Source organism: Chelmon rostratus, chromosome 15, assembly GCF_017976325.1.
Source record: "Chelmon rostratus isolate fCheRos1 chromosome 15, fCheRos1.pri, whole genome shotgun sequence".
NCBI classification, from domain to species: domain Eukaryota; kingdom Metazoa; phylum Chordata; class Actinopteri; order Chaetodontiformes; family Chaetodontidae; genus Chelmon; species Chelmon rostratus.
The window spans coordinates 5,867,491-5,888,290 of NC_055672.1; the positions used below are offsets into that span (position 1 = coordinate 5,867,491).

Below are 20,800 nucleotides of genomic sequence, written 5' to 3' on the forward strand. Positions count from 1 at the left end.
TGTCTGGAGTCAGATCAATACACTGACTGTTATTAGCTTATTGCAGATATATCGTTATTGGTGCTTGTGTAAGCCGATTAGCAACAAGAAGTTCCAGTAAAGAAGTCTCATTCTGCTCTATATTCTGTGCTTTTAACAGAAAGTTTGTCATGCAGGTAGATTTGATGCATTTTATATGGAAGCTAAACGCAGATCCGACCTCACGCGCTCCCACTCACACCTCTCCTGTTCCCACTCCCATTAAGAGTGTCCACAAACAAAACAAACCGAGTGCAGAACATTGGGTCGTGCTGACATACGGTCCGATCACAGTCGCTGTTATTTTTGCTGCCGAGTAGGAGGCACGTCTGCCGGCCACTGAGGTGTGATTTTAAAGCGTGAGCCCGGCAAAGTCACCACGTGGGCGGCGCTCGTCCTTCCAAAAACCTCTCCAACTCCAAGGCGCTCGCCCTCTCCGCAGCTCTGTCATTCCCGAGTTTTCGGGCGCAACTGCAGTCGAGGAATTTCAGCATGAATGCTGTACAGCTGCGCTTCACTCTGCAGAGACCTTGCTTGTGTTTACTCGTTATGCACGGGATGCCATTATGCAGCATCGCTTCCCTTTCTACTCTGCGAGGAGGACGAGGAGACAGATGGTTAAAGTAAAGCTCTCCTCTTCTGATGGCGTGCATCAGATTTAACAGCCAAAGCAGGCTTGACCAGCGCTGACTCCTCCTGCTGTGACAGCTGAGCAGAAACCGCCAGTTTCCAGGAGATTTCAGCAGCACTTCAGCAACATCATGCTTCCAATAAAAGACATGTGCTTTACAAATACACAGCGGGGGTAATGTGACTGGTCCAGATCTTTTAAAGTGGCCTCATTTTAACGTAGCCCTATTTGACACCGCGGCGCTAAAGTGTCTTAGCCAGCAGGGCAGCACTGTGGCGAAGTTTGACCATTTAATTAAAGACTAATTGAAGTTTTAGTTATGGTCATGGCTGCATTATTGAAGAGTCCCTGTTTGAAGGGACTGTTTCACATTTCTTGTTGGATACTCACAGAGCTCAGTAAAAACTAGGGCCGTCCAGATCATGTTCTTAAAATTGCCAACCAAACCCAATCCAAGACTTATTTATTCTTTTCTTCATATAACGCCCACACAGCATACTGACGTTACAGCAACATTTCAACTGTTTAAATCAGAACAGCAGAATAACTCAACCCTGATACCAAAAAAGCTGAGATGCTGTTTCAAACATAGATTAAACAGAATGTGATAACTTTTCACATTTTTCACATACAGTCAACTGAAAACAGAACAAACACAATATATTTAATGTTTGACCTCATCAGCTTCCTTGATTTTTGTAAATATCAGCTTATTCTGAATTTGATGCATCAACATGTTTCAAAGAAGTTGGGACAGGAGCAACAAAAGACTGGGAAAGTAGTGGAACGCTCCAAAAACACCTGTTTGGAACGTTCCACAGGTAAACAAGTTGATTGGTAACAGGTGATAGCATCATGATTGGGTATGAAAGGGGCATCCTTGTATAAAGGAGATTACCACATGGGCTCAGGAATACTCAAACAGCTGTCAGTAAACACAGTTTGTTTTCAGGGTTGAATTTTGTATATAGTGTGTAAGCTTTGGACCCCAGTTTCCACTGAGCCTCCATGGATGAGCCCATTCTAAGGTATCAAAAACACAAATATTCACATATATAATAATAGATCCTGCTAAATCCTGCACACTGGACCTTAAAGACTTGGTTTTGAGAGTAAGGTTAGAATAGAATTAGGGTTAGCCATTTAGTTATGAGGGTTAGGGACTCGGGAATGCATTATGCTAATGAGGGTCCTCACAAGGATAGAAGTACAATTATATATACTTTTGTGTGTCGGTCAAAGAGACCTGCAGCTCTTCATGCATCCATGACACAGAGAGCAGGAGCAGAGGAGGGGGATGGAGGCCGTGATGTTACCTGGTCGCTGTGTTTTTACAGAGTCCTGACCTCACACCCTGCACGCTGTTACTGGCTGAAGGCCACACACACACACACACACACACACACACACACACACACACACACAGACCAAAGGTTGCTGCCCGGAAAGGTCGAGACCACGGCAAAATAACAAGAAAATACAGGCAGGCAAATACAGAGAGGTCCAGATACATACACCACCACACACTTCTGTCATACATGATGAAGAGAAGGATATTTTTGTATGAGCCTGTGCTTTGTTTTTTAGTGAAATCCTGCATAGCATGCCTTTAAGACTGCAGTTCTTCATATCAGAGGGTGGGGGGGTTGTATACATGTCTGTGCCCAGGGGCTCATTGCCTCATTGGTCACGGTTATGGAAATCATATTTCCTGGAGGCAAAGCTGATATGAAGGTAGAAATGCTGCTATTGGGATTAAATTAGTGGAGCCAAAGAATCATTTCTGAGTGCATGTTTGCTGCAGACTGAGCTCACTCGCTGGTATTGATAACTGGGTATGTCCAGGCAGCTCAGCTCTGCAGCGAGGATTAATTTAACCAGCAAGCTTTCCTCGGCCTCCGTCTATCTGAAGTGCCCTTGAGCAGGACAGTTAATCCCCACCAGCTCCAGTGCTGCTGCTCTGTAGAAGGTTTTTCATGTTCTTTCTCAACTTTGTGCTCCCATCAGATGAGCGCGAGGCAGTTCAGAAGAAGACCTTCACTAAGTGGGTCAACTCAATCCTGTCCCGGGTCGGCTGTCGGATCTCCGACCTCTACCTGGACCTCCGGGATGGACGCATGCTCATCAAACTGCTGGAGGTGCTGTCTGGAGAACGACTGGTAAGACGTCATTTTTTGGTTTTTCTCTCCTCTTTCTCTTCTGTGTATTTTCCCTCTGACTCTCTGTCTTATTTCTGTCTTCAGCCAAAACCCACCAAGGGCCGAATGCGTATCCACTGTTTGGAGAATGTGGACAAGGCTCTGCAGTTCCTCAAAGAACAGAGGGTCCACCTGGAGAACATGGGCTCCCACGACATCGTCGACGGCAACCATCGCCTCATCCTCGGCCTCATCTGGACCATCATCCTTCGCTTCCAGGTAAGCTAAGAGCCTGGCTACACTGAATATACTGTTACTGTTAGCATTCCTTTAGTTAGTTACGTCCCCTATAACAATAAGATAAGACTTCACTGATCCCTAGAGGGGAAGTTCACATGTTATAGCAGTACTAGACCAAAGAGGCAAACCATTTAATATCATGAATACAACAATATAAGAAAATTAAGTAAGCAACAACATGTGGGCCATGCACGTGGAATATTTTGTGCAAATATATGACAAAAAAACTTAGTGCTGAAAACTGCAGTAGTGTATGTATTTTATATAACATTAATATAGTTATATAACTATAAGTGTGAAAGCAAATTATATGACATATACTTTAGTGTTGTGCATCAGACAGGGCTGACACTGGTTAGTCTACAGGTTTTGTAGTATGAAGGCAGTAAAGGAAGTTAATTTGCAAAATAAACCTCAACAATGGTACATCTGTTTATTTGCTTTCCAGAAGCAGGTTATTTTCGATACAGCAGACATCTTGTTCAGCATCCCTTTAGATTTTCTTACAGCCATGATGAGCTGGTCAAATTTGCTGCTTGGCCACAGTTGAAATACATGTTATCATGATGGAGCTACCGTAGACCACTCTGAAAGAACGTGAATAAAAGTGTGGAGTGTATTACTGTGCGTGGATGCATGCAGCACAGAAACAGGCAGCCTTGGGATGTTTTCGACTTCTTCTTTTTCCCTCGAATGTGATGCCTTCAGGTTCCAGCCATTATTATCCGCTGTTAGAAGCACATCCACAACATCAGAACATGTCTGTTCGACTCTTTCATCTTCTCGGAGGGGGCATATGTTTATTTTTAATTTGACAGCAACACTGTTATTTTTAGACATGTTAGTTCAAACAATACGGCCTCCTGCGCTATTCAGACTTTTCAAAAGAGAAAAGAAAAAAAACAGGAGAGGAAGGAGTTGACTTGGTCCTGTCTCTACCTCTTCAGTCTGCATAAACCAAGGAGAACCAAAGCTGGCTAAATTTAGCCCTCTCTCAGGGCCTGGCTCTCAGATCACATCACTGCTCTAATTACTGGCCCACTGTGTGGGAAAATAAGAACTTCAATAATTACCACCCCTCCCTCCAACAACTGGACCCCGGGTTTAGATTTGTAAGAATCCAGTCGGCTAATAACATTGATGATCCATCACTTGAGATTAGTTTTGTTTTACACAAATAAAAAGCTCTAAGTACCTGTGTAAGCTCTAATAAATAAAATATTTCTAAGGGGTTTTTGTGCCAATTTACCCAAATGGTCCCTCCTGGTGCTTCCTATTAGAGACACGTTACTACCAGTCAGCTTTTTGTTCTCTGTTGTGAATAGTTTTTTTTATTTTATCTTGAACCTTGCAGTCATTAGTAAGGTTTCATTATTAACCACCCAGCTGTGCTTGTTGTTCTTCATCAGATCCAGGACATCATTGTGGAAACGGGCCAGGCGGACCAGAAGGAGACACGCTCAGCCAAGGACGCTCTTCTTCTGTGGTGTCAGATGAAAACTGCAGGGTAAGTGGAATGCGTGACCTTTAGCACCGCCAAGCTGTTGTAAATACCCGTTGGGAATTCATATAAAAAAAGGCACTCCTGTGCACAGCTGTAAAGTTTTCATGGTTAAAAATACTTTTTTGTTCATCTTTTAGACTGCCACTCAAAACTGCTTTTAATATTTCATTTTATGTCCTGCAATTATGTTGTTTTCATTTCCTAGGCTCTTATTTCCATATTCAATTTGTTGTATGAAGTATCTTGAAAAATACTCTTTAAATAAGATGAATGAGCTACTTTTATTATTCCAGTTTATATGGTTAAAAATGTGTTTACCAAAAGTAGTCACAATCACTGTTTGCTGTTTTATTACAATTTTTGATAAAATTTATTTTGAAGGTGTATTGATTAGATTAAGTGTAAAAACATGTTTGTCTTGAAGCTAACCTAAGCTAACCTGCTGCTAGCTCTAGCTTCATATTTACCGTACAGACACGAGAGCGGTGTTTATTTTTTCATTAAACTGACCACAAGAAAGCAAATAAGCAGCATTTTTCTCAAAAAGACAAAACATTCCTTTAATAAGCAAGATTTAGAGGTGCTAGTCGGCATATTTTGTTATCTTTGGAGAGAGCCATGCTAGCCATTTCCACCTTTTTACAGTCTTTAAGCTAACCTAAGCTAACCCACTGCTAGCTGTAGCTTCATATTTACCGTACAGACATGAGAGCGGTGTTTATCTTTTCATTTAACCGACCGCAAGAAAGCAAATAAGCAGCATATTTCTCAAAAAGACACAGTACTCATTTAATTAGTGAGATTTGAGAAGTGCTGGTAGGGTAATTTTGTTATCTTTGGACAGAGCCAGGCTAGCAAACTTAATAAGCAGCTGCTAGCTGTAGCTATTTACTGTACAGACATGAAAGTGGTATGACTATACTCTTCTGACTCTTAGCATGAAAAAAATGTTGAACTAGGTTAAATGTCTTCATTTGAAGTGTAATTTCTGTCAATTTCTGAATCTTCACGTCTCAATTTTCTACCTCTCATCATTCATGAATATATTTTGGGAGCAAATCACAAAATGCCACTGTTCTGGGAAAACACTTCAGTGGTTCATAATGAGGATGCACGTGTTGAAAAGCTGAACAGATCCCAGACACTGATGTAAAACAGGAGCTTCTCAGCTATGCCACTGTGTTCAGTCAGTGACATCCCCCGGCTTTTGTTTTGCAGGTATCCCAATGTCAACATCACGAACTTCACCACCAGCTGGAAGGACGGCATGGCCTTCAACGCTCTCATACACAAACACCGGTAAGGAGAGATGAATGGTCAAATCCACTCTCACCAGCTCTGCAATGTAAACACGCATGAAACCCATCTGCTCAGTGTTTCTCCGCCTCATTCTCCATCCCTGTTTCTGTCTCATTGTCGTTTTTCTTTTTGGCGTCTTTACTCTCTCCGTCTTTCTTTCTCAGGCCTGATCTGGTGGAGTATAACAATCTGAAGAGGTCCAACCCGACCCACAACCTCCAGAACGCCTTCAACGTAGCAGAGCAGCAGCTTGGCGTGACCAAGCTGTTAGACCCAGAAGGCGAGTGACTGATGGAGGCTGTGCCTTCATGTAGAACTAAATGTTTATGAGCTTTAAGCCTGGTGGAAAAAAAGACCTCAGGCCCAGAGTTGTCTCCGGCTTGGCTGTGACTGACTTGTGTGCTGTTTTGTTTTGTAGATGTGTTCACAGAGAACCCAGATGAGAAGTCCATCATCACATACGTCGTGGCATTTTACCACTACTTCTCGAAGATGAAGCAGCTCGCTGTGGAGGGCAAGAGAGTTGGAAAGGTGAGACGCAAAGGTGGAGCTCGCTTGTGTGCTCATGTGTCAAGTTCGTCGAGTCTGCTTCCCTCACTGTCTTTGACCTCCTTCGCCAGGTTCTGGATCACGCCATTGAGACAGAGAAGATGATTGATAAGTACGAGACGCTGGCGTCAGACCTGCTGACGTGGATCGAACAGACCATCATTGTGCTGAACAACCGAAAACTTGCCAACTCTCTGACTGGAGTTCAGCAGCAGCTTCAGGCCTTCAACACGTACCGCACTGTAGAGAAGCCTCCCAAGTGAGTCGAGCCCAGATGCCGTCCTGTTACACTGCACTCTACACCTGCTCTGATCTGCTGTCTTTGTCCAGCGCTTTTTAGTCTGTAAGAGAAAAAGAAAACACATAACTCACTTTTACAAAGACATGTAACTGAAACCCCAAACCACAAGCCTTTAGCTTAATAACTTTTTGATTTGGGGCAGAAGATAACATCATTTAACCACATTGATAGAGAAGAGGGATCACTGTCTTTCCAACACTATGCAGTACACTTATTGGCTGTTTATAGCTATTGTTTAAAAAAGTTAATGATAAGTTTTGCACTTAATCTAATGTATTCTGTTGTGTGATATCTTATATTTAGTTGGGTATATCTCCAGCTGACTTCAGTCCATTTAATAGAATCACTTCAAACTTACAGTTTAAAGTGATTCACATCAGTCTGTTTTCTTTTTTAGCAAATGCACATTAACCACCTCATGCTGAAATAATATAATAATAATAATATTAATAACAAACTTGCGAAAAAAAACATTTTTTAAATAGCAGATCTATTTTACTGTTTTTGTCATCCGTAAACCAACAAACAGGAAACAGATATTAGACGCATTCCTGATCACACGTATAATAACACATTTGCGTGAGCCAAATGAATGCGCATGTAAACAAAAAATACATTTAATAAATAAATCTCAATGTAATTACTTAGATACTGAACACTATTCTTATAATTTAAAAGATATATATATATAGATATAATAATGAATAAGATTAGATTATAATAGAGATAGATTGCAAACTGATAAGGGATAATCAACAAACACATCTTCTAATTAAAAGCTCCGATGCTTTGACACAACTTTTTATACCAACTGGACTGTATGTGCGAGTGGAGGTGGATTGGATTGAGGCACAGATTGTAAAAGAAGAAAGTTTGTTCAGCGTAATGTCGAGACGGATCAATCCGTAGAGAGTATGTTGGGCCAATAAAGTCATGAAGTTTCAGGAGTGGTTTGAAGTTCACTCTGTCCAGCGGAGGACACCAAACAATGCAGTAAAGGTACATCTTAATTGAACCTTTTGTGTGACTTGTGTTTGTTCTCTTTCAGGTTCCAGGAGAAGGGAAACCTCGAGGTGCTGCTGTTCACCATCCAGAGTCGTATGAGGGCCAACAACCAGAGGGTCTACACACCTAAAGAGGGAGCCCTGGTCGCAGATATCAACAGGGTGAGCTGGAGAATGAGGGTTTTTTTTCCTCAACAATTATCCTTGAGATTGTTCTTTAGATTCATTGATTAATCATGTGGCCTATAAAATCTCTTGTTTTGTCCAACCAACAGTCCAAAACCCAAAGAGACACAGTTTACTATCACATTATACAAAGCAACAAAACCTCACAATTTATGAGATGGAAGCAGGAAATGTTTGGCATTTTAACTTTTAACTGACTGATTACTGGACGAACCGTTTCACCTGTAGTCTTAATAAAGGAAATGTCTGGCTTCGGACTTTTCATGTGAAGCTTGTGTCTCAGTCTGTGGTTTAAAGCTCAGCCTTCAGCTCAGCTGGATGTACAAAATTCATTCACTCCGCAGAGCACAATCCCAAGGCAACAATTAAACCACAGATGAATTGAATTTTACTGTTTATACTACAATGCAATTCAGTAAACTGCAATAACAGCCATCTCTGGAGGAAAATAAAGGTCTGACAGCACTGCAGGCACAACAAAATAAAAGAAAGAACTTAACATGTGACTAGCATAGGGATCAATTTCATTTTTCACAATTAGTTTTGACATCTCATAGACCAAATTACATGGAAAAAATATAGTTTATTATAAAAATAATCATTAGTTTCAGCCCTAATTGGAAGATCCTTGAAGTGAGTAAATGCGATATGCCGTCCTTTTAAAGACAAACCTGTGTGCACAGTAGTATCAGCACATCTACCGACAGCGTCCTTGAACATAACACTCAACCAACGTCAGGAGTTGTTCTGAAGTTGACCTCGACCTCTGAGGTTTTTGAGGACAGGATCAAGCAAAGAACTTCTAAGTCTGAAATGGAAAGCGTCACATTGCTATTACACCCCTACCTTGCAAAAACTACCATCTAATGATGCATCTCATCATGTGTGCAGGCCTGGGAGCGTCTGGAGAGGGCGGAGCACGAGCGGGAGCGAGTCCTGAGGGATGAGCTGATCAGACAGGAGAAGCTGGAACAGATGGCGAGAAGATTCGACAGGAAGGCTGCCATGAGGGAGACCTGGCTCCTGGAGAACCAGAGACTAGTGGCTCAGGTACAAAAGCAAAACTATGGGCATTATATAATGTTATTAGATAGATGGACAGGTAGGTAGGTGGAGTAATTTATTGATCCCCTAAGGGAAATTGCAGCAGCGAATCACGTCACAAAACACACAGAACTTACACTAAGATGACCTGACGTGGGTAAGAAAAACACTATTTTAAAAATATATACACATGTGCATGAAACCTACTGTACTACATTAAAACAATAAAGATTAGAGTTAAGATAGAGCTCTCACAGTGCAAATTAAAGTTGAATGTACAAAGTCCCTGTCCTTGCGTAGAGGGGAGTCTTCATACAGAGTTATTGCAGTGGGTAGGAATGACTTTCTGTAGCGGAGCTGAAGCCTCCAGCTGAAAACACTCATATTAGTTCTGAGGTGCCTCTTGAAAAAGATCTTGATCTCAATTAGACTACCTATTTAGATAGAATTACAGGTATAACAGCACAGATTTGTACAGTATTTGCATGAATTAACTGACACAGCAGGAAGGTTACACATTTGATCACTGATACTGAGAGATAAACAGCAGAAAACAAGTTGCCATGAAAAAATGGTAAATGATACTAACTAAAAAGTGTAGTTACAAGTAAATAATAGCAACTTTGTTATCTGAAAAAGTTAGAAGTTAAAAGAAATTAAACGTTTATCTGCTTTCACACAATGTTCCAGTGACCTACAGGTGGCAGTACTGCTCCAATGCAGTGTACACTCAAAGGCAGGGAAGAAGACTGCAAGCTAGTAAACATGGATGCAAACAATGCTGGATTTAGAATACAAATGTTTGTGAGGAGGCAAATGCATTCAGCACATCTGATGGAGCTCAAGGATACACACTCTGTGTTTTAATGAGGAGCACTGAATGTAAACAGAACTTTTGTTTGTTTACATGGAAGCTCCACAGGGCACCTTTAAGTAAAAGTTGCAGTACCTCACAGTATAAACACTCTACTGCAAGTAAAAGTGCATTCAAACTTTAGTTCAGATGTATTAGCAAATGAAATGGACCTTTTTAAAGTATAAAAAGTGTCTGCTTTGTTTTTCTGATGAAGTTTGCTCTTTGCTCCTCTGCCCTCAGGATAACTTTGGTTACGACCTGCCAGCAGTGGAGGCGGCGAAGAAGAAGCACGATGCCATTGAGACGGACATCGCTGCGTATGAGGAACGCGTTCAGGCCCTGGTGAACATCTCCAAGGAGCTGGAGTCCGAGCGATATCACGACGCCAAACGGATCGACGTGCGGAAGGACAACATCCTGCGCCTGTGGGACTACTTGCAGGAGCTGCTGAAGGCTCGCAGGGGGCGTCTGGATAAGAACCTGACCCTGCAGAGGATCTTCCAGGAGATGCTCTACATCATCAGCTTGATGGATGACATGAAGGTACAGCACAGGAGGTCATATCCATCAAGCAACAACGTGTATTTTCCACACACTCGGCTGATCAGAATGTCGCCTCCTCTCTTTAGGCTCGACTCCTGTCTCCTGACTTTGGGAAACACTTGCTGGAAGTGGAAGACTTGTTACAGAAACACGCTCTGTTAGAGAACGACATCGCTCTGCAGGCAGACAGAGTACAGAGCGCCAGCGCTGCAGCTCTCAAGTTTGCCAATGGAGATAGTAAGTGCAGAGGCTCATTATGCCCCCTGTCCTGGTTCTACTAGGCATGAGGACACTAAATAGATTGCAGGCCATGGACCTTGACCAAGGCGGAGTATTGAAGTATGGACAACAGGGCAAAAATACTGAAAGTTGTATCGGTTGTTCGTGTTTAAATATTCTTTGATCAGATATTTTGTATTATTTTATTTCCTCAAAGTTCATGAATTGATGCTTGAGTTAAAAAAGTTAAGCTTGCTTTGTTAAATGAGCAAAGAAAGATGTAAAAAAAACCAACTCTTCCTCAATTAAACAATTATATTTTGATTTTCTCCCCAGGCTACAAGCCATGTGATCCCCAGGTGATCCACGACAGGGTGCAGCACCTGGAGTTGTGCTACCAGGAGCTCTGTGCCCTGGCGGCCCAGCGAAGGGCCCGCTTGGAGCAGTCCCGCCTCTTCTGGAACTTCCTATGGGAGGTGGCGGAGCTGGAGAGCTGGATTAGAGAGAAGGAGCACATTTTCTCCTCCCTGGATTATGGCAAGGACCTGACGAGCGTGCTGGTGCTCCAGAGCAAGCACAGCGCATTCGAGGACGAGCTCGGAGCCCGCCGAGCCAACCTCGAACAGGTCTTGGCTGAAGGAGAAAAGATGATCCAGGCCAAGCACTTCGGCTCCCCGAAGGTTCAAGAATGCATGGACGACATCCGGAGGCAATGGCAGCAGCTGGAGGAGCTGGCTGCGTTTCGGAAACAGAACCTCCAGGACACCCAGAGGTTCTTTCAGTTTCAGGGAGATGCTGATGATCTCAAGACCTGGCTGCTAGAAGCCAAGAGGCAGATGAGCAGCGATGACGTGGGCCAAGACGAGTACACCACGCAGCGGCTACTGAAGAAGCACAACAACCTGAAGAATGAAGCAATCAAGAACGGGGCCACCATAGATGCACTGTCCAAACAGGCCAATGTGCTGCCAGAGGAGCTCCAAAACACCCCTGATATCCAGAGACGTCTGAAAGACATCAAGGACCTGTACATGGAGCTCATGTCTCTGGCTGATCTGAGACAGAAGAGGCTGGATAACACCATGGCCCTGTACACCATCTTCAGTGAGACAGACGCCTGTGAGCTCTGGATGGGCCAGAAGGAGACGTGGTTGGTGGGATTAGAGGTGCCTGAGAAGCTGGAGGATCTGGAAGTAGTGCAAAACAGGTACACAGAACAAATTATATTATGAATTGTCTGCATTTAATATTGTGATTCACTAAAATTCATGTTCAAAAAACAAAAATGTTTTTACAGATAGTTTGCTGGATTCTCCCTGAAGTAGCATTGTTTGTACCCATGTGTCTATGCATCAGAAACACATGCATATGATGTATATTGTGCTGTTTTTATTTTAATTAGCACTTTTTTCTTGTTTCCAGGTTGAGCATTCTAGCTCAAGATATGGCAAATGTGCAGTCGAGAGTTGATGACGTGAACAAAGCTGTGAAACAGCTTGAGGACAGCAGACACCCTCGCACCAAAGAGGTCAAAGAATGTCAGGCGCGACTGAATAAGAGGTGCTTTGAATATGTTATCTCTTTATTATATGTGTGTCATGCATTTCACTGTTTATTTGCGCATCGACATTTCTAATTAATCATTCAGTGTTGCACCTGAAATAAATAACAAAGATGATTCATATTTTTAGGTTTCATCTGTGTCCTCAGGCATATCAAAGGCTTTATTTTATAGGTCGATAATTTCCTAATTGGAATTTTCCTGGAAAGAAGTCTGTAATTTAGTGCTAATTATAGATTGTGTTGTTGGGTTCAATTGGTGCGCACTTGCATTTATTTTGAGTTAATTGCTAACAAGCAGGTCAGCTGGACAGACAGAAAGGTGAAATTTATCTACAGGGTTGCAGACAATGCAGCATATATGGACAATAGAGTTTCTAATAATACAAGTAATTGAATTGTATATTATTTAATATGTTTACTTGAGTTTCCAGTGAATGAAGCAGTTCTTGCAGGGAAATGACTATTTTCTCTATGATTAGTATGACTTTACATCCCAGAACTCTTCACCGCTTTTGGGAAATGAAATGGAAATAACAGCGAAACCAGAAAATGTATTTTGCGGGCTAATGGCAGGGTATAAAACGTGCCCCTAAGATGACATTAAAGTGATTGAAACATTCAATAAATAAATGTCTTTCAGGTGGGAGGCCTTCAAGGCCATGGTGGAGGACAAGAAGAGGAAAGTGGATTCTGCTGTTAGTCTGCACAACTACGGGCTGGAGTGTGACGAGACAGACGCCTGGATCAGAGACAAGACACGGGTGATCGAGTCCACGCAGGACTTGGGCAATGACCTGGCAGCTGTCATGACCATCCAGAGGAAACTGTTTGGCATGGAGAGAGATTTGGCCGCCATCGACACCAAGCTTACCTTCCTGAGACAAGAGGCTGACCAGCTGGCTAAGGACCACCCGGAGAACGCCGCTGACATCTTGGCGCGCAGAGCGGAGCTGGACGCGGCCTGGGACGCGCTAAGAAAGACCCTCAAAGACAGGGAGGACTCTCTGGGCGAGGTCAGCAAGTTACAGACTTTCCTCCAGGACATGGATGACTTCCAGTCCTGGCTTTTCAAGACCCAGAAAGCTGTGGCGTCAGAGGAAATGCCCGCCACGCTGCCGGAGGCCGAGGAGCAGCTCAGCCTTCATGACGCTGTACGTGAAGACATAAACAACCACGAGGAGGACTATCACCGCGTGAGGGACACCGGCACCCAGGTCACCCAGGGCCAGGAGGATGATCCTCAGTACCAGCAGCTGGAGCAGAGGCTGAAGGGGCTGGACCGCGGCTGGTATGAACTGCAGAAGATGTGGGACAGTCGCAAGACCTTCCTGGACCAGGGTCTGGGCTTCCAGCAGTTCATGAGGGATGGCAAGGCTGTAGAGGCCATCCTCAACAACCAGGTACTGTACTGCATGGGTATGCGGAGTAAGACTATGTAAATAAAGACGTGGAAATGTGTTTTAATGATGGGTTCAGCGATGCTCTGGGTATTTAAAAGAATGTGGTGTGGAAGAATGCAGTGCGGTCAGTTACCACACTGCATGTTTGTCAGCTGGTTGTTTGAGCGTTGTTTCCTCTCTATGCTGACTTTTTGTCTTCGCCTTGTCTTCGCCAGGAGTACACCCTGGCCCACATAGACAAGCCCGACACCTTGGCCGGGGCAGAGAAAGCCTTGAAGAAGCACGAGGACTTTGTGAGCACCATGGAGGCCAACGAGGACAAGATTGACGGCGCTCTGCTGGGCGGACAGCGGCTGGTGGACAGCAACAACCTGTACTCTGCGAAGGTTCAGGACAAAATGGACTCAATCGGAGACAGGTTAGTCATTAGGCCATGTCTCAATTAATTGTTGACAAAAGGGCTCGTGAATAGTGGGAAATTATTATGATTTCAGCCACATTTAGTATTTATCATGCGCAGATTTTACCTTAGAGGGGTCTTTTCGTCATCAATCATTTATTGTGCTGGTTCTAGTCAGGAAAAGCTTGAATGCTCATGTATTATCTTTTTTTGTCAAAGAATGACAAGAATTACAGTTAAGAATGCCGAAGAAGGCCGTGTAGCATCCTACGAAATGTTTAGAACAAATAGGTAAAAACTGCTCTCCTCTGAATTATACATATGGTTTCAGCTCATCTATTATTCACCGCGATCAATGATGTTTTGTACAATCACTCCAAAGCATGTCTCAGAAGTGCTCACCTTGTTTTGTACTGCAGTCATCTAGCATCTCCTCTTAACCAACTTTAACGATTGGTGAATGCTTTCCAAAATTTCACTTTTAGCAGTTTGATAAATAGTACCGGGGCCCTGATGTGATGTAGAAGAATAGATCTGTTCAGTCTAACTCATTCTTCTTCAGTGAAACAGCTCTCTTATCACTGTATCATTAATGTCAACAAGAGGCAGTAAAGAGGGCATAGGAGCTTTTCCCATTAACTCCCACAATTCAGCTTGGTAGACGGGCGCCTGCAATAATGGATATTGATCTTTAAGTGAGAGCTATTCTTCACGGCGCAGCAGAGAGACAGATGACTGTTTTGTGTTACCGTGTCAGGTATTTTTCTGTGTGTTCTCTCTCGCTCGCCGACGCATCCTGTCATGTCACAGCGAGAGTTGTTGAACGAAAAGGCGGAGGAAGGTGTGCCCGGCCTGGAGTTGTGTTTTTAAGGTTCGCTCTCGGCTTTGTGTTCGACCTCCAGGAATGACAGGAATAAAAGAAGAGCCCAGGAGGTGTCCGAAAAGCTCAGAGACAACCGAGACCTGCAGCACTTCCTGCAAAACACTCAGGATGTGAGTTCACTGTCAGTCTGTAGTTCATGTGACCACTGGGTAACATCTATTAGTGCATTAGTTATTAGCTTAATTATTCCCTCATTGAGACTTGACATCAGTGTTTTTCCTCATTTTATTTCTTGATTATTGTAGACAATGTGCCAAACACACACTGCTTTGTTTACTATGACACAGTGCTACTTGATGAGGCTTTCTTAGGTGAAATTTGTATCTTCCCTATTTGGGTCAGGGGTCCCATTTGGCTAATTGGTAAATGCTCTGTTTTCAGAAGATAAAGAAGTAAATCCTGCTCAAACAAAGTCATGTCTGCACAAATGCAAAAATGCTGATGTTTCCATGACTTTCCCAAGTTTTGCAGCCTGAGTCTTAGCTGTTGATTTGAATCTTCTGGCTAATCCCTAATATTCCTCTGCACGCTGCAGCTGACTGTGTGGATCAACGAGAAGATGCTGACGGCTCAGGACACGTCGTACGACGAGGCCAGGAACCTCCACAGCAAATGGCTGAAACATCAGGCCTTCATGGCTGAGCTGGCCTCCAATAAGGACTGGCTCAACAAAGTAGACCAGGTCTGTAATGCTGTGTTCGTGCATGTGAACGCCTGTGTACGTATATGTATTGCATTTAAAGCAGGCACATCTGAGTGAATGCTTTCTTTCTTTTCTTTCTTTACTTTTTATTGGCTTTACCTCTTCCATGATTCTTTTATTTTCAGTTTTTTATCTTATTTTGAAAGCCTTTTCTTCTTCCCTCAGGAGGGCCAGGAGCTCATGGAGTCCAAGCCTGAGTTTGAGCCCATCGTGAAGGAGCGACTGGCCAAACTCCACGAGCTGTGGGACAAGCTGGAGTCCACGACCCAGGAGAAAGCCCGGCTGCTGTTCGACGCTAACCGCTCGGAGCTTTTCGACCAGAGCCTGGCTGATATCAGGAAGTGGCTCGGCGAGCTGCAGCAGCAGCTGCAGAGCGGAGACGAGGACGTCAAAGACCTGACCAGTGCCAACATCCTGCTCAAGAAGCATCAGGTCAGTGTCTTTGTAACATACGCTGTATATGTATGTATTATTGTGTCTGCAGTTCCATTAGATACATACACTTCTTTAATCATATGTGGTTAAATTTCACCATGGGAGTGGGTACTTTATGGATTTAGCTTTAGCTCATGTGCTTTCGTAGGCTTAACTTTAAGTCAATGAGCATCTGGGTCGGATCTGTTGGCAGCTGAACACAGCAAACAAAAACCTTACAAATTAAAATCTAATGCAAAAAACTCATCATATCATATTTGTCAGAAAGAATAACAAGAATTTGAGGTGCAGAGCAGCGCGCAAGTTTCAGTCCATTAAAATTAAAGAACATGTCGCACAGCTCTTCTCCAGTCCACCACGCTTTATTAAATCAGCTACCTTGCTTTCATCAGGGGGCTGCCGGAGGCTGTTTCTGGTTGTTTGTCAAAGAGAGGGTCAAATGGAGAAGTCCCTCCCCGAAGAGGGACACATTTTGGACCTCTAAACTGACCGATTTAAGCCCAAAGGGGTTAAATGAGGAATTAGACATTTTCTGTAGAGTCTCCTGGATCATATTTCTTCTCCATCAACAGTATTTGAAGTGATGGGAGTGATTTAAATTCATTGTTTTTTTCAAAATGTGATCAGAATAATTAATTCAATTCAATTCAATTTTATTTATATAGCGCCAAATCACAACCTCAAGTTCTCTCAGGACACTTTACATATAGAGCAGGTACAGACCAAACTCCTTATCTACAGAGACCCAACTATTCCCTCATGAGCAAGCATTTGACGACAGTGGTGAGGAAAAACTTCCTTTTAGGAGGCAGAGACCTCGAGCAGAACCAGGCTCTGTGTGATTAGATGAAAAAAATGTAGAATTTGTTTACTTGTATTGAGAATCTGATACTCAACTGTTTTTTTTCCCTTTAATTAAGTGTATGTATTAGAAAATGATGTAAAAAGTTGTTTGTAATGTTATACACTGTAATCATGGTTATTGATATATTTTTTTAAAAGGTTTCTGTATGGACTAAGGAGAAGGAGATTTTTGTGTGTTTAAGGAAAAAGATGTTTGTGAAGTTTTGTATAGATGGTATCTATGGCGATATATATCGATCACATGACGGATGAGTGTGTTGTGTAAAAGGAAACCAGAAACAGCCTCAGGCTCCACCCTGACGAAGGCCAGATAGCCAAAAACACTTGCTGATTGCGTTTTGATGGAACGAAAAACAAGAACACTGTTAAGTTATATTAGCTTCTGTGCTGCATTGATAAAAGTTTCATGAAATCTGTTGCTGAAAACTGTGGCTGAGCTTGGTTTCACGTATAAATGGCAAAAGACAAAGAAACTTCTGGTTTACTGATTTTTCTGATTAGGCTCCTGAAAGGCTATTCATCCTTCCCTCTAATCTTATCTCCCCGTGCCAGATGACGGAGAACCAGGTGCGTGACAGGGCGCGCGAGCTGGAGGAGCTCCAGGAGGCCGTCAGGAAGCACGGCGGAGGCCGGGAGGACCAGCTGGAGCTAGAGGCCGAGCAGCAGGCCCTGCAGGGGGACTTCCAGCGGCTCCTCACACCACTGGCCCAGCGCAAGGGCAAGCTGGAGGCCGGCAAGGCTGTCCATCAGTTCTGCAGGGACCTGGCCGACGAGCTCGTAAGCGTGGATCCAATTTCAGAGCAAAATTAAAGTGTCGAAACTCCCTGCCTTCGCAAAAATGATTGATAGCACAAAATTAGAATAAAGAATGTTAGTTTTTTAAAGGATTTAGTGTTGGCTTTGGAATGACAGCAAGATAAAACCTTTTGGGACTTTAGAAATATTGAAGCTTGAACTTCAGAGGGTGTTTTTTTCTCCCCGAAAATGATAAATTATTAATTTGGAAATGAAGTTTTCAATTACAGTATGTGCACTTAGTATGCAAGATAGTAAGACCACCAGCTCTCTCCATGAAATTGACTCTCCAGGTGAATCTGGCTTAATCCTTTATTGGTTTCACCGCCTCAATCCACTTTAATCAGGTGGAGGAGACAGCTTAAAGAAGGATTTTTACTGTTTGAGATATTGGAGACATTTTGTAAAAAGGGTAAAATTCACTATAAGAAAGATGGTCTTAATAATTTTTATACTCTGTGTATATCTGAGATCTGTAAAGCTATTTCCTAGCAGAAAGTAGTCTTTACTTTTTTTTGTCATTTTAGTGTCATAATCTTCTTCTTCTTCTCTCTCTCTCAGCTCTGGATTGAGGAGAGGATGCCCCTGGCAATGTCACGAGAGCATGGCCACAATCTTCAAACTGTGCAAATGCTGCTGAAGAAGAACCAGGTAAGGGACTCGTCTACAGAAAAAGAGTCACGATTAGCTGTGGTGCTGCAAATCTCTAATTTTTGGGCTGACATTATTTTCTCGATCGATTGTTCTGATTTAGGCCAAAGGCGACAGCTCATTCTGTCCCACCAGAGCCCGAAGAGATTCAGTTTACAATTACATGTGACGAAGAACAGCAGAAAAAAACGTTTTATTTGAGAAACTGGAACAAGAGAGTGTTAATGATTAATTGATTATCAACAAAATGTTGCAGATTATTTCATCTGTCAGTGTTTTCTCAGTGGAAATACTGGAGACTGTGCTGATTTTCAACTGTCAACCAACATGATGCCACAAGTTAAACCGTAAAAGCAAAGAAAACCACATTTTATTTAACTTACAACATCCTCTCTGGTCACACGTAATGTTAAGGTACATATATTTGCCATTAACTAGCTGCTTATTGCCATGCATACTAGCAACATACTGGCTCCTAATAGTCATTATAAAGCACTTATTAATGCCTTAATCTGCATGACCATATTATTGAAATTGCCATTTGGACTTTTACCTCAATAACCTTCTAATTACGAGAAAGTAATAATAATAAACAGTCAATATGCTACTAATATGTATGCTAATAAGCAAGTAGTTAATGGTTCTATTAATGTTTCCCTCTTTGACAAAAATCTACATGAGTTGGTAGAGAAGGCATTTGTAAAAAGCACTTGCAGAAGGACTTTAGATGACATTGTCTCTGGGGCGATGCTGCACCTTCATCGTTTCCTCTGTCCATCAGACGCTGCAGAGGGAGATCGAGGGCCACCAGCCCCGCGTCGACGAGGTGCTTGAGAGAGGGAGGAGGATGGCGGCGGCCGCCGGCGCAGAGGGCAGACCGGAGGCCGAGCGGATCGCGGACCAGCTGAAGGAGCTGGAGGAGGCGTGGGCCCGGCTGCAGGACGAGATGGCCAAGCGCAGGGAGAGGCTGAACGGCTCCAACTTGGCCCAGCAGTACTACAACGACGCGGATGAGGCCGAAGCCTGGATCGGGGAGCAGGAGCTTTACATGATCGCTGATGAAAAGGCCAAGGTGAGGGGCGGAGCGAGCGCGGCTGGTGACAGACGAGGAATGCTGGGCCGCAGATGTCTGAAACACAGATCGTACGCTTCAAAGCATAACAAGGCACATCATGTTGCAAATAAAGTGGCACTGCATGCATTAACATGATTACATGGTCAGGGGGTTTCTTCAATTACGATGACACCCTTTTTATAAGCGGCACCCTCTACTGAGAGCTCATTTGGAGTATTTTGTTTTGCTTTGATGCGTCGTCTCCGGTCTTCTTTCGCATGATTTCTGCTAACTCCTCCTGTTTCCTCCTCATCCTCCTCCTCTTCCATCTCTCCAGGATGAGCAGAGTGCCATGCTGATGCTGAAGCGTCACATGATCCTTCAGCAAGCCGTGGACGACTATGCTGACGCCATTCAGAAGCTGGCCGACCGTGCCCAAAAACTGTTTGCCAAGGACCATCCCGATGGGTTGGTGCTTTTATGATTTGATGCTCACGCAGAAAAAGGCACCTCTGAACTCCTTGTTTGGATGTTAATTCACTCACACCGTCCCAGTCAGTTGTGGTTAAGGGTGATAAGAGAGACGAGCATGTAAAATGCGATAATTCCTGTAGGCTAATCACACGCTTCATCTAGAATAAACCTAAATCCAATCTTCTTTGCCCTTTTCTCATTTTCTCCATCCTTGCTGCATCTCATTTACCTCGCCCGCAGCGAGGAGATCATCAGGCGACAGGGCCAGGTGGATAAGCAGTACGCGGGGCTGAGGGAGCTGGCGGAGGACCGCAGGAAGAAGCTGGACCACACCTACCACCACTTCCTGCTGAGCCGAGAGGTGGAGGACCTGGAGCACTGGATCGCGGAGAGAGACGTGGTGGCCTCCTCTCAGGAGATGGGCCAGGACCTGGACCACGTCACGGTATTATTCACACAAACACATGCACACACTGTCAAAACATGTAAGAATAACAGAAGTTCATCAGTTGCTCCAGGCGCAGGAGCAATGTATGCTGTTTAAATCTATTTTATCATTTCACTTTTATTTCTTGTGTGCATTAGTCTTAAATAGTTTAACTATGCATGTATAAACACCTTACTATCAGCTGGCCAGTCATCTGTAAAGCACTTTGAATTGGTGTTTAAGTACACATGAAGCTACATTTCATATCATTTTGGAAGTGAAGCTGCTTGAGATGAGATCGGTGTGCTTACTTACTGGAAGTGTTTATGGGAACTGAAGAAGTAAAGGAGGAAACGGTACAAGCGTTTCATAATCACTAAGAGAAAACCACCAGAGGATAGTTTGCCTGTTTTATGCATGTGCTTTCATGCTTTTGTTCTCTTGGTGTAAAGTGATCACAGATCTTTTCTAACCCTTGAGCATCCATGAGCATTCACTGAATGATTTCTTGGGTATTTCAGTAAAAAAAAGAAGTGTGTGCTGTGCAGCGTCAAAATGC

At 43.4% G+C, this 20,800-nt stretch overlaps 1 protein-coding gene across 2 annotated transcripts in view; it reads left to right on the forward strand.

Moving 5' to 3' along the window:
- sptb (spectrin, beta, erythrocytic) overlaps positions 1-20,800 on the forward strand; it is a 47,221-nt gene that overhangs the window by 14,431 nt on the left and 11,990 nt on the right. For both annotated transcript variants that reach the window (XM_041953583.1, XM_041953582.1), the window contains 23 exons: positions 2,657-2,808; positions 2,893-3,066; positions 4,497-4,594; positions 5,810-5,890; positions 6,055-6,170; positions 6,309-6,421; positions 6,511-6,698; positions 7,789-7,906; positions 8,822-8,980; positions 10,071-10,373; positions 10,460-10,610; positions 10,929-11,799; positions 12,015-12,152; positions 12,796-13,555; positions 13,771-13,973; positions 14,858-14,948; positions 15,374-15,520; positions 15,707-15,973; positions 17,393-17,617; positions 18,197-18,286; positions 19,068-19,358; positions 19,678-19,808; positions 20,055-20,259. In XM_041953583.1, coding sequence (XP_041809517.1) covers positions 2,657-2,808; positions 2,893-3,066; positions 4,497-4,594; positions 5,810-5,890; positions 6,055-6,170; positions 6,309-6,421; positions 6,511-6,698; positions 7,789-7,906; positions 8,822-8,980; positions 10,071-10,373; positions 10,460-10,610; positions 10,929-11,799; positions 12,015-12,152; positions 12,796-13,555; positions 13,771-13,973; positions 14,858-14,948; positions 15,374-15,520; positions 15,707-15,973; positions 17,393-17,617; positions 18,197-18,286; positions 19,068-19,358; positions 19,678-19,808; positions 20,055-20,259 — 5,072 coding nt within the window. The remainder of the gene's footprint in view (positions 1-2,656; positions 2,809-2,892; positions 3,067-4,496; positions 4,595-5,809; positions 5,891-6,054; positions 6,171-6,308; positions 6,422-6,510; positions 6,699-7,788; positions 7,907-8,821; positions 8,981-10,070; positions 10,374-10,459; positions 10,611-10,928; positions 11,800-12,014; positions 12,153-12,795; positions 13,556-13,770; positions 13,974-14,857; positions 14,949-15,373; positions 15,521-15,706; positions 15,974-17,392; positions 17,618-18,196; positions 18,287-19,067; positions 19,359-19,677; positions 19,809-20,054; positions 20,260-20,800) is intronic.